Below are 12371 nucleotides of genomic sequence, written 5' to 3'. Positions count from 1 at the left end.
GAACAGATTCAGAGGCATGTGTGCTTGTCTGGATGTGTGCGTGTGAGAGAGTGTGTGCGCAGAAACTACTGAAGCAGCTGGTAAAAGGGAGTTTAGATATAGATGTTGTAGTTTACCCCCAAACCTTGGGGCAGGGGCATGCATTTTTTTCTCAGGGCACAAATCCGACAGTCAGTAATGGATGTTTGGACTGTGTAGCGCCAAGGGGCACCATCTCCTCAAGGGGACATCACCTGCAGCCCGGGCCAGGGAGTCCCTGGGGAGGGAGTCGGGCTGTTACTCCGCCTGAGCCGTGGAGGGGGCATCCACGACCGCGGGGCTGCTCTTCTTGGCAACACGAGCGAGTGCTTCGGCAGGGCCTTTGCGGATCTTGCCCTCTGCTCCTTCGGGGTTGGGGCGGCGACATCCGTAGCATGGCGGGGGCCTCTGCTGCAGGCCTCCAGCAACGCGCCCGCTCTCCTTGTCCTTCGATGTCAGCTCCTCGGAGATGCCGGGTGAAGGTTTAGGACCAAGGGCGCGGCCTCGGCCCCTAGGGCGACTCAGCCGGTAGCTGAGGCCGGGCTTCCGTGCCGGCGGTGCGCCCTGGGGACTTGCGGCAGGGGCGGGCCCAGGCAGGTGGGCGGCCTGCAGGCCGCGGTCGGGAACGAGGATCGAGGGGTGGCCGGGCACGGCCTGGGCCCTGCGGAAGGGCGAGCAGCGCCGCAGCCGTTGGTCTGGGGGCGGGCTGGGCAGGCGGTGCCTCGGGCCCCGGGTCACGGTGAAGCCGTCGCCGCCGCCCTCGCCTTCGTCGACGTCGTCCTCGGCGTCCCTAGGACTGCTAGGCCGAGGCGCGCGGTGGCAGATGTAGAAGCCGCGGCGGACGCCCGAGCAGTTGGCGGCAAAGCGGCTGCCCTCCACTGGGGCGCCCGCCGGCCCGGTCACGTTAGCGGCCTCGGTGCCCCGCTTGCCCTGCACCACGTCGAACTCCACCGTCTCGCCGTCGCCCACGCTGCGTTGGTACTTGAGAGGGTTGTTCCGGGCGATGGCCGTGTGGTGCACGAACACGTCTTCCTCCGTATCGTGTCTGCGGATGAAACCGTATCCTTTCTTCACATTAAACCACTTCACGGAGCCACGCACCCCCTTGGCGACGACCTTCTTGGGCGCCTTTTTCCTGGCGCCCGCCGCCGCGGTGGCCTCAGAGATCGCGTCGCCGCTGAGGTTGCTGGCCACCAGGGCCCGGGGAGAATCTCCACTTGCCAAGGACAAGTGATCTTTCCGCGCGGCTTGAGGGGAGACTGAGGCGGCCCCCTTCCTGAAGGTGGCCTCTCCTGCTTCACTCATGAGGCCTTCCTTTCTCTTCTTTCTCAAAGAAATATGTGGGAACTCTGTCCCGGGGCGGGGGGGGTTGGGGTCAGGCAGGGGCGGGATTTGAGGGAGGGGATAGGTCTGCAGGCCGGGAGCCTAGCTCTGGGAGGGACGCAGGTCAGGGCCAGGAGACTCTCAGGGGCTTTGCCCTGAGACTCTTGAAGGGGAGGGGGAGGCCTTGTCTCTGGGGGCAACAGTGCTGCTGTGGTGACACATCTCAATGGGGGTGGGGGGCGGGGCTGGGGAGGGGAGGGTCCTGGACCGGGCTCTAACAGGGACGGGGCAGGTGGCCTCTGCCGCGTGCACCTGGCACCACGTCACAGCACCTCTTGGTCTCCCATTGGAGAAGGGGCACACATGAAGCTCTAGGGAGTGGTCTTCTTGAAGACCCTGTTGCTTGCTTGAGTGGATGTGAAAGAGGACCCACCTTCCATCTCTCTCCCTTGGTTGGGGAGATTCAGAGCTTCCTAGGGGCACTCTCTCACAAAACCCTGTTCCTCTTCCAACCCCTTGTGTGCCCTCTATATGAGTGAGGCATTTTTTGTAACTTGAGACAAAATAACAACTGTGTGAAATTAAGACCCAATTAAAGAAGCCCGCTGTGTTTTATTTTTGTTTGTTTCTTTGTTTTGTTTTCCTGCAGAGAGACAGAGGAAACCTGCCAGGCCTAGAATGCTAGCACTGAGAGGACACTAAACTAGCGCAGGTTTAGCTAGACTCGTATCAGGCTTGTAAAGCAGTGAAGCTGAGTGAGAGCACTTTGCAACTACGATGTTCTGAAAACCCTGTTGAACTCTGTGTTCTTGCCTACATAAAGCAAATGATCAGGAAGCATAAAACAGAGCTCAGGCAATTTGCCCTTGTGTTTACCTGTAGATCCATTTTTAAATAAATTTTTCACATAGCTCTAACCCTGTGATCTTCATCCTAAATCGGGGTTCTGATTTAATTATATACAAACCGTGAGAATCCAGCCCTACTTCCCTGCTGATACTGTGCTAAGGTACGGCTAGTTCTCTGAAGTATAGTCTCCCTGAAGTGATGATAGAGCATGCTAAAGTAGTCGATTGTATCAGGTCAGAAAACTGGTTTTAATGTATTAATAACAAAAATAAGCTAAGTTGGCCTACCATTTTAGAGTTTACAGAAACTTTTCACGTGTTGTGCATTTGATCCTTGCAACAACCCACTCTATGAGGAAGTGGGTCAGGTGCTGTTTTTACTTCAGTTTGACAGATGAGGGGTCCTGGGCCTAGAGAAAGGACGTTGCTTCCTTATGTTCACATATTTAGTATGGGGTGAACCCTTAAATCTTATCTCAGATAAATTTCACTCCAGGTCCAGGTCTCTTTCCACCACACCTCACTGGCCTCTATGTAGAGTTCTGTCACTTGCTTCATCTGATGTCAGAGTCCAGCGACCTCTTTCAGAGAGGTCATGGTCTCATACAGCCTAGCAGAGAATCCGAGAAACATTTCTCCATGGCTGATCTGTGTCTCCCGTGTCCAGGCTCCTAGGCCTGATACTCTCCAGGAGTAAAACTTGCCTTTGTATCAATTAATCAGCACCTCCTGTCCCCCACGCCCACTAACCTTCTGCCTGCAGCCAACCAGAAAGCAAAACCTACTTATTGTAGACTTGGGAGCCATTTCTTCGCCATGTTGCTGTAATACAAAATGGAAAAAAGGGGTCTTAATTTTTATTTTACTCTTTAAAGAAACACTTCTCTGGTCATCATCTCTTATAGTTTTTACGACAAACGTGGGAGAGCAGCAGGCTATGGTCAGTATCCTCACATGACAGCGAGTAAGCAAGAGCAGCGAGTAAGGGCAGGAAGCAGCTAACCGACCTATCCAAGGCCACCTACGTAGTAAGTGCAGAGCCAGGATGATATCTCTGGGCATTCAGGCACTCTGATTCCCGGTCCGCTGTGCCCTCCATGGCTCCATGGGGCCACTTCTATGATGCCAGCAACAGTTCTTTCTTTCATGTCCCAATTACCCTCCTTGCTGCCTCCCACGTTTGCCATGCCCACTCCCATCTCTCTGCCTATGTTCACCTTTTTCTCATTCTCCTAGGAGCAGTTTTTCTCCTCTCCTCTGTCTGTATAAATCTTACATGCCCTTCTAGTCCCGGTTTTGCAATCCCTTCCTACCTCCTTTCCAGAAGCGCCAGTCCACCTCGACCTCTGTCTTCTCAGAAACCAGTCGCACTTACAGCCTGACTACAAATGGCTACTCCACTTCTTTCCTACGTGTGAGGTTTTTTTGTCTCACTGTTATTCCCTACTGGGTTTTAAGGTCACTAATGAGTGAACACTTTAAGTTTCTTCTCTCAGTTTCCTCTCTGGGTACCCTGGTGCCTGGAACAGTGCCGGCTGTATAAAGGGCCACCGCACATGTGTGCTTGTGGATTAAGTCTATGCCTCTTTTTTCCCCTCGAAGTGGCTACGTCTTTGAATTCCTTACAGTCGCTAGCACAGTGCCAGGCGCAAAGAAGATGCTAACAAGATTCATTGAGCTGACTGAATATGTCCTCTTGAATCTCCTATCGTTTCCATGATATACAGGAAAGTGCTTTGGATCCATCATGGAGATCTATTAAACCTTCCTAGTTTGTGTGTATTTTATGCAAGAAGACAGGCTTTGTCAAAAAAAAAAAATGCCATGAATTATTAGTTCAAGCTTAAGGTTTAATTTTCTGAGGTCATTGTATTATTTTTATTGAACCCATCAGCTTCTGTACATCTCTTTTTCTTTATTTTGCACTTCTCTCCATCCATCCCGGGAAGCATATTGTTTAATTCCTATTACTTAAGCGCTCTCGGTAAAATGGAGGTTAATTCGGGTTTAAGGTATACCGTCCGACCCATGAGATTATCATTCGAAAATAAAATCTGTCTGCTACTTCAGCCACAGAATGGGGCTGAACCCAAGACAGCAGAGTCCATCCAGGCCTGAGCTGTGGCGTAAGCAACTGGGAAGCTTTATGAGGGGAGGAAAATATTCCAAGCCCTCTTCTCTTACCAATTCACTCGTGGTTCCTGTTTGAAAGCTCAATGGGCTGAATGGAAAGGAGAAACTTATCCATCTTGCTCCTTCTAGAACCACACCATCAATTCCAGCACCTCCTGAGTGCCTCTTACTGTCCAAGGCAACAGAATGCTAATATAATACATGCAGAAATAATGAAAGGAGATATAGAAAATGGCACTGAGAATGCCTACCCTTGCCCCACACCATGCAAATGACACATCATAAAAGCCAGGATGACTCCTGGAATACTATGGATGTCAATAAGTGGTTTAAAATATGGGCAATGTTGCAATCTTCTGTGCACTGTCAGCTGAGGTTTGGGGAGCTAAAAATCATTCAAAAGAGCCAGGATTCTTAATTCAGAATGTCTGGTTTGACTCCTGAAATGGCCAAATTTTGACTGTTTAGCCTTGAGCAAATCACATCGTCTTTCTGAGATGTAGTCTTCTCGCAAGTAGAAAGGAAATACAAATGTTTTCCCTATCTAGTTCATAGGGTTCTGGTACCAATTACATAGAATGACGGCCTTCAGACTTGAACTTCAGCCTTGGCTCTCCCTTGTCTCCGGCCTGTGAGTGCATCCTGTAGATTTGGGACTTGCCAGTCTCCATAGTCGCATGAGCCAATTCCTTGAATTAAATCACTCTCTGTCTCTCTATCTCTGTCTCGCTCCCTCTACGCACACACACACACACACACACACACACACTCACACTCATACTCACACGCACACTCATACATCTTATTGGTTCTGTTTCTCTGGAAAACCCTGACTCGTGCAACCTTTTGTAACAGGGCTGGTTCTAAAGAACAGAATCTTGGGGATGAGTTTTCTTAATGGGTGTGGATTTTCTGGATTTGGCTCTTTAATCTGATTATATTTAAAGGCACTAATGACTGTTTCCAGTAGTAAAGAGCACCCTGATAGACCATGGTGTGATGTGACAATAGAGATACACAGAATCTCACCACTGGATACTCTTAATCAAATACTTGTAAAAGGAGAGGATCTGGGTGACCATGCATACGATACCTTCAAACATTTTTGTCAAACTAAAGAGTACAATGGGAATTTACGGTTGTTTCTAATGACAATCAGCAAAATGAGAAAAGAAAAGGATGGCTCAGAGATTTCAGTTCCCTGCTCAAGCACTGCATAAATGACCTGAAAACTTCTTATGTCTGCCCTGAAAGAGACCCTTCTCCTCTGTAGCCAGGGGGCTGAAGTCGCTGAAAACAAAACACAGAATCTCATGCAGTGATTCTGGCTGAATTACAATGCAAATTGAATTCACCACCTCACTGTGTATATCTACCCTTAAAGTGAAGGCACCGATTAGGAAGGAATGGGATCCTGACTGTTGGAATGGGAACATGTGGGAAGACCTTGATGAGGCTGGGAACATTGAGCCCCTAAACGCTATATCACCTACCAGTGGAAGCAGCCTCTCTAAATCAAGCAGAAGCAGCCTCTCCACTCCAGGCTGTGGAGGTTAACCCTGCCTTGCCCAAGGAAGGTGTGATGGCCTCCCCTGAGGAAATGTCCCTGAAAGACGCTCCTCAGGACCCGGCCCCACCACCCCTCATGAGAAAGGTGTGCTGTACTCCAAAATAGCTACTAGATTTTTCTACTTTATACAGACAGAAATAGAGAGACGTGTGGGGATGGATCTCAAGGGTGTGGGGTAACAGTGGAAGGAACATAAAGTTGGATCAGGGCAAATGCATTGATGTGGGCCCACTAAGCAGAGATTGTGCATTTATTGTTGCAGCTTGGAGAGTTAGAAAGGGCTCTAGGAGTTTGTTTGTTTGTTTGTTTGGCTAACACGTGGCCCAAAATGTGGTCCACAGCAAGTGAACTGTAGATCACAGACCTTCCCTTGTTTTACTGTAGAAGAAAGGGTTCGAAGGCTTAGGGAGACTTGAGTGTTAGAGTGCATTTGTTATTTAAGACCTTCTCACCCACCCTGGGAGGGTCTGCAGGACATACCCTTGGCCCCTGCTGTGAGGAATAAATTTGTGAGGGGATCCCCAGCATCCTTGAAGATCTCCACGATCACTCTTCTCTGTAGACCAGAACTTACAGTGGGAACTGCTGCCACTGAATCAGGGAACCTAAAGGCAGTGGGAGTGATATAGGGAAGAGGCACGAGAACTACACAAAGTAACTAAATAGCAAACCAGGTTGTATTCAGAGCCTGCTAAGTGCTGCTGGAAATGGAAACCTGGTTGATCAGCCATATGGCCAGACCAGGAGGGACCTACAAAACAAAGGAAGATTTCTGAGGAGATTATTAACAACTGTTTACCCATCATACCATTAATGTTTACCCATACTGTAAAAGGAAAACGAAGCTGTACCTTATACAGAGATAATCCTAACCATTCATTCCATTCTTTACTCCCTATAATCAGTAATTTTTCATAGAAACTAAGAAGCAGGTATAAACCCAATTGCTCAAATACTCGAAGTCTCATTCTCTGACTCAGAGGAGACCACGCTCTGTCTATGGAGTGTTATTCCTTCTCTAATAAACTTTTCTTCATCTCTAACTCTGGCTCGCTCTTGAATTCTTTCCTGTGTGGAAGCCAAGGACCCTCTCTCTCTCTCGGCATAGGACTTGAGTCCTCAATTGGGGAATTCATCCCATCCTGTACCAGGAGTAAATTGTACCCCCAGGTTGGCAGGGACCAGCCAAGTGGTGTCACTCAAACTCCAAAGGTAAGGTGGTCATGGTTACCATAATGGACAGCAAAGTCAAAGCAGCAAGCAGAATAGTCTGACTCCCAGAGACCTATGGAGTTGGCTAGTTGATCATGATGTTGTTCCTAGAAGAGAAATATATAGGAAGCCTACTAAATTCTTACTTGATCTGCATAACCAGAAATATTCTAGGTCAAGCGAACAAAAGTCTAATTTGGAAAACAAATAACCAAAATCACAGCCCCTGAATCAATTCCCAGACTTGAGTCAGTACATAAACCCGAAACCTCTTGAACGTAGGGGAGGCTGGGTCTCTTTGCGAAAGACCTTTTGAAGACTCAGTTACAGAGCCAGCTAGGTGGCAATACCTTGCAGGGCTGGGGCAAGGTTCTCCCGGAGGCTGTATATACTCTGATTCGTCATCCCATACGCGGTGCTGTCTCTCCCATAGCTAGGGTTCACAGGTCCAGGAATCAAGGGGTGCAAATGAGTTTGGGACCACTCACTGACCACTAGCACATGATTCTCACGCCTGTGAATCAACAGGCAAAGAAGGGAGTTACTGTGCTGGCTGAGGTTTTTTATCCTGACCGCCATGGGGAAATAGGACTGCCAGTCCACAATAGAGGTATGGCAGAGTATTTCTGGAATACAGGAGATCCCTTAAGGCACCCCTTAGTAATAACATGCCCTGTGATTAAACTCAGTGGAAAAGTGTAACAATCAAATTTAGTCCAGACCCTTCAGAAGTGAAGGACTGGGGCACCCTACCGGAGAAAGAACCGCAACCAGCTGAGGTGCCTCGCTGAGGGCAAAAGGAATATGGAATGGGTAGTAGAAGAAGGTAGCTATAAATACCAGCTATGAAGGGGTGACCAGCTACAAAATGGATGATTTTAATTGTTATGGTTTAGTAGTTCTTCCTGGTTTCATTATGAATATGTTCCTATACCTATAACCTGCCTGTCTATCTATAACTTTTCCTTCCCTCTGTTTCCCCCTATCTTGTAACATAAGGTATATTGACTTGGTACCATATTATTTAAGTATTGTCAAACTTGCATCGAATATTTAAGGTAGAGGGTATCAAGGGGAGAGTAAACATCACCCAAGGACTTTGCATCCTCTTGTGGTGAAAGGGTTAGGGTATTTTCATTGGTACGCAGGATAGTTGTGCCATCATAGGTGCAAGTATGCCTTTGTCATTGTCTTTATTTGGAGATTAAGTACAGTTTAAGGAGATACATATGGGTACCAAGATGACAAGGGGTGAACTTATGATAGTTAATCTTGTATGTCAACTTGGTCCCCAGATATGTGGTCAAACTTTATTCTGGATGTTTCTGAGAGAAAATTTTTGATGAGATTTAACACTTAAATAAGTGGACCTTGAGTACTGTAGATTGCACCCCTTAATGCATGTGGGCATCATCCAATCAGTCGAAGGCCTGAACATACCTCCCCCTGATCAAGACGGACTCCGCAGCATCAGCTCTCCCCTGGTCTCCAGCCTGCCAGCCCGCCCTACAGATTTTGGACTTGCTGGTCTCCTGTTTAAAAAATGTACCCAGGATTTGTTTTAATTAGGTATGATAAGATGACAGAAAGGAGGACAACTGCCTTTGAAAGAAGAGTTTATTACTCACAGTTCCTCAGAGGATGGAAGACATGGCACACCACTCACTGCCACATGGGATCACTCGCAGGGAGAAGCAGAGAGAGAGGAACTTGGACAAAGCCTTTATTACTATGGTGGCAGGGAGTAGCTAAGTGGAGATGTCCCCTATTGGGCAGGAAGCCAAACACAAATGTTGAAGGCTTGTGGATGGAGGGTTTGTAATAAGAAAGGTTTTTACACACCTGCAAAGACACTGGAATGGCAGAGGTGCAAACAACCTTGAGCCATTAGCACGGCCACATGACCCCAAGATGCCAAAACATCAATTACAGAATATCGAAAGTAGTTATCACATCCTCATAATCATGTGAGCCGACCATGTAATCCTCTCTGTCTCGCTTTTTCTCTCTAGACCTATCTCCATCTTTATCTCTGTCTGTTTCTATCTGTGGCTCTCTCTGTGCCTCTGTCTTAAATATATATGACTTCATATATATATAAGGAATGAAAGAAGAACAGTAGTAAGTGCTGTGGCATAGAGTTTTAGATAAATATAAAGACAGCTGGAGAAATGTGATTCCAGTATAAAATCATCTATCTATAGTAGGTTTAAATTACTTTATTTCACCTTATTCACTTTATATACATGGTGGCTATTCAATTCTACCATTTTCCAGTAAGGGTGATCAAAGAATCATCCATAAGACTAATCCACTATTTTGCCAAATTCTAAAATGTTGCAAATAAGGTCAATGCAAAATTACGCTTTTTTTTTTTCCTTTTCTTTTCTTTTCTTTTTTTTTTTTTTTTTTACAATTGGGAAGAAATTCTACAAGTTACTTTTGAAGCACACACAAAAGTTTGTGTTTATTTATGCAGCAGTGATATGCTAGAGCTGGCTCAAACCAGCTGATGATAGTCCGTCATTAAAATTTTAGAAAATGTTGTGAGCCAGTTGGTAAGCATATCATTAGCAAATATAAATTATATAAAATCACAATAAAATACATTACCTTAAAACTGTGTACTCTCTGAAAGAAGATATGTACTAAGAAGGGCTCCTGGTGGGTAACAGGGCTCAAATTTCAAAACGGCCTAGTAGCCATTTCGAAACAGGCCTCTCATGCAAGCCATGCTTTATGGAGAAGCCTGCACTAAACTGTCTGCCTCACACATTGAACTGCCCACCTGCACTGTGTTCCTGAGGTTGGAATCAATCCTTACAAAGGAGTTCTTGGAATTGTATTTCAACCAATAGGACTGAGGCTTTCCCCGTCCAGTCGGACCTACACAGCTGTTCCGTCAGCATCTCCACCAGTCAGAGCGGCTCCATTCTGACCGATCAGGACAGCATCTTTTGGACAAATCAAACTGCGAGGATTTGGAGCCCTCATTTGCATGAGGACAGAGACCAGAGGCGGGGACCTCTGTCTACATAAATCAGCTCCCTTCTGGTTCAGAGGGTGCATTTTCCCTTTCAAACAAAGGCAGAAGATGGTGTTTCCCCAGTTGGAGCTGTCACACCAAAGAAGTCTCCCTGGACCAGAGCAGAGAAGACCAGAGCAGGTGGAGCTCACCTGAGCAGAGCAAAGCTGCCTTTCTCCAGGGCAGCCTGGTCCCAGGACCACCTCTCCCCAGGGCCGTCTCACAGCCTCACAGCCATGCTGTATCACAATTGAGCTGTTTGCACTGAATAAAGTTTTCTTCTTCACTGCACCCCAAGTTGGAGGTGAATTGGGCGCAAATGACCATTGGCTGATCAAACCAAAGTCAGTAAACACTCAAAACATGTTTTTCCTAGTTAATTTACTACATTTTACTATTAATCTGTGCTTTCGGGGTTATTTTCATCTACTGTATCTGTATGATGAAAAAACAATACGTGGCGTTTACTGCACATCTCTTCCAAAACTCTGTGTTCAGTGATAGCACATTTGTAGCTTGAAATCAGTCGTGGTAGGAGAAATTAGATTAGAGAAATTGGCAAGTGTGTGCTGCAGATCTGCCCCTCCTCCTACAGAGCTGGTTGTTAAACGTTAACAGCACACCATGTTTGTTTGTATGTATGTATGTATGTATGTATGTATGTATGTATGTATGTACATGTTTATATATGTATGTAGACATACTTCTACTTACGAGGGGGTAGAGGATTTAACTGAAGTCACAGAAAGAGAGCTAGCTCAAGAGATGAAAAAAGGAAGGCGGAATAATGAAAAGAGCACTCCTGTGGTAGTAAGGTGGCTCGAGTCTTAGTTGTCAGACCTGAGGCAAGTCCTTTCACTATTCTCCCTGTAAACTGAGACGTTCGTAGTACTCCATCCATCTCTAATACTGTATGAATCCCTGGTCTACAATATAACTCTATAGTTATAGTTATTTAAATGAATATATATATATAATTTTCATGATTTTACATGTATTTTCAAAATGTTTTACAAATATGGAAAGGTATATAAAATTTTTTGTTGTAATTTGTACGTTAATCAGGCAAAATGCATGATCACTGCATTCCATAAGGACTAGAATTTTGTCAGTAACTGGGAGGCACTGTCGTTGTCCAACTTCATTGACCTTTCCTTTCACACACACACCCTCCAAGGGATAACTACTAATGTGCTGTTTCGATGTGATAAATTTCCTTCTCTTGCTCCTTTGTAATCTTTGCCCCCTGTGACTCCTAACTCCCACCAGTCCCCAGGAGTCCTCTAGTCTGCTTTCTGTCAATATATATTAGTTAGCATTTTATGGAATTTTACATAAATTTGATCATAGAGTATATACTCATTTTGTCTGGCCTCTTACACTCCACATACTGAGATATTTTTAAAGTTGTAGCATTCCCGTCCATTAATTCCCGTCCATTGCTAGGCATATTCCATTATATGGAAATGCCACATTTTTTTTTTTTTTAGTTTTAATTTTTCAATTACAGTTGACATTCAATACTATTTTATATTAGTTTCAGGTGAACAGCATAGTGGTTAGACATTATTTATCTTTTCGTGTTGAGATGGACTTTAGGGGTGTTTCATTATTTGGCCATTACAAATAAAGCTGCTCTGAACATTCCATTTACAAGTTTCTGTCTGTACATATGCTTTCCATTCTCTCGGGCAAATTCCTAGGACTAGCATGTCTGGCTCGTATGGTAGGTGTATGGGCAGTAGTTTAAGAAACTGCCTGCTATGGTCCGAATGTTCATTTCCCTCCAGAATCCATATTTTGAAATCCTAATGCTCAATGTGATGGTATTAGGAGATGGGGCCTTTGGGAGGTGATTAGGTCATGATGCACAACTCTTACGAATGGCTCGCCCCTTCCCCGATGTGAGAACGTGGTGAGAATGTGCCTGGTACCAACCAGGAAGAGGGCCCTCACCAAACCGTGACCATGCTGTCTCCTTTATCTTAGACTTCCTGGTCCCCAGAACTGTAAGAAATACATTTCTGTTGTCTATCAGCCACCCAGTCTGAGCTATTTTGATATAGCAGCCTCGATAGAGTAAGACAGATTGCCAAACACTTTTACAATGTAGTCCTGCCATTTTACAGTCCCATCAGCAGTTTAAGTTTTAGTTCCTCCACATCCTTGCCAGGACTTGATAAAATCAACATTTTAAACTTTAGCCATTCCGATAGGTGTATAGTGGTACAGTGTGTGTGTG

At 46.0% G+C, this 12371-nt stretch overlaps 1 protein-coding gene across 1 annotated transcript; it reads right to left on the bottom strand.

Moving 5' to 3' along the window:
- Nucleotides 1-276: 276 nt before the first annotated feature.
- On the bottom strand, nucleotides 277-1323 carry LOC120592857 (Y-box-binding protein 3-like). The gene has a single exon (XM_039850557.1). It carries the CDS (start codon nucleotides 1321-1323, stop codon nucleotides 277-279), a length of 1047 nt encoding a protein of 348 aa, XP_039706491.1.
- Between the last annotated feature and the right edge of the window lie 11048 nt (nucleotides 1324-12371).

Source organism: Pteropus medius, unplaced genomic scaffold (assembly GCF_902729225.1).
Source record: "Pteropus medius unplaced genomic scaffold, Ma_sr-lr_union100, whole genome shotgun sequence".
In the NCBI taxonomy this organism is placed as follows: domain Eukaryota; kingdom Metazoa; phylum Chordata; class Mammalia; order Chiroptera; family Pteropodidae; genus Pteropus; species Pteropus medius.
Note: the sequence above shows the minus strand (reverse complement) of the source record. Positions and strands in the feature narration are given on the sequence as shown.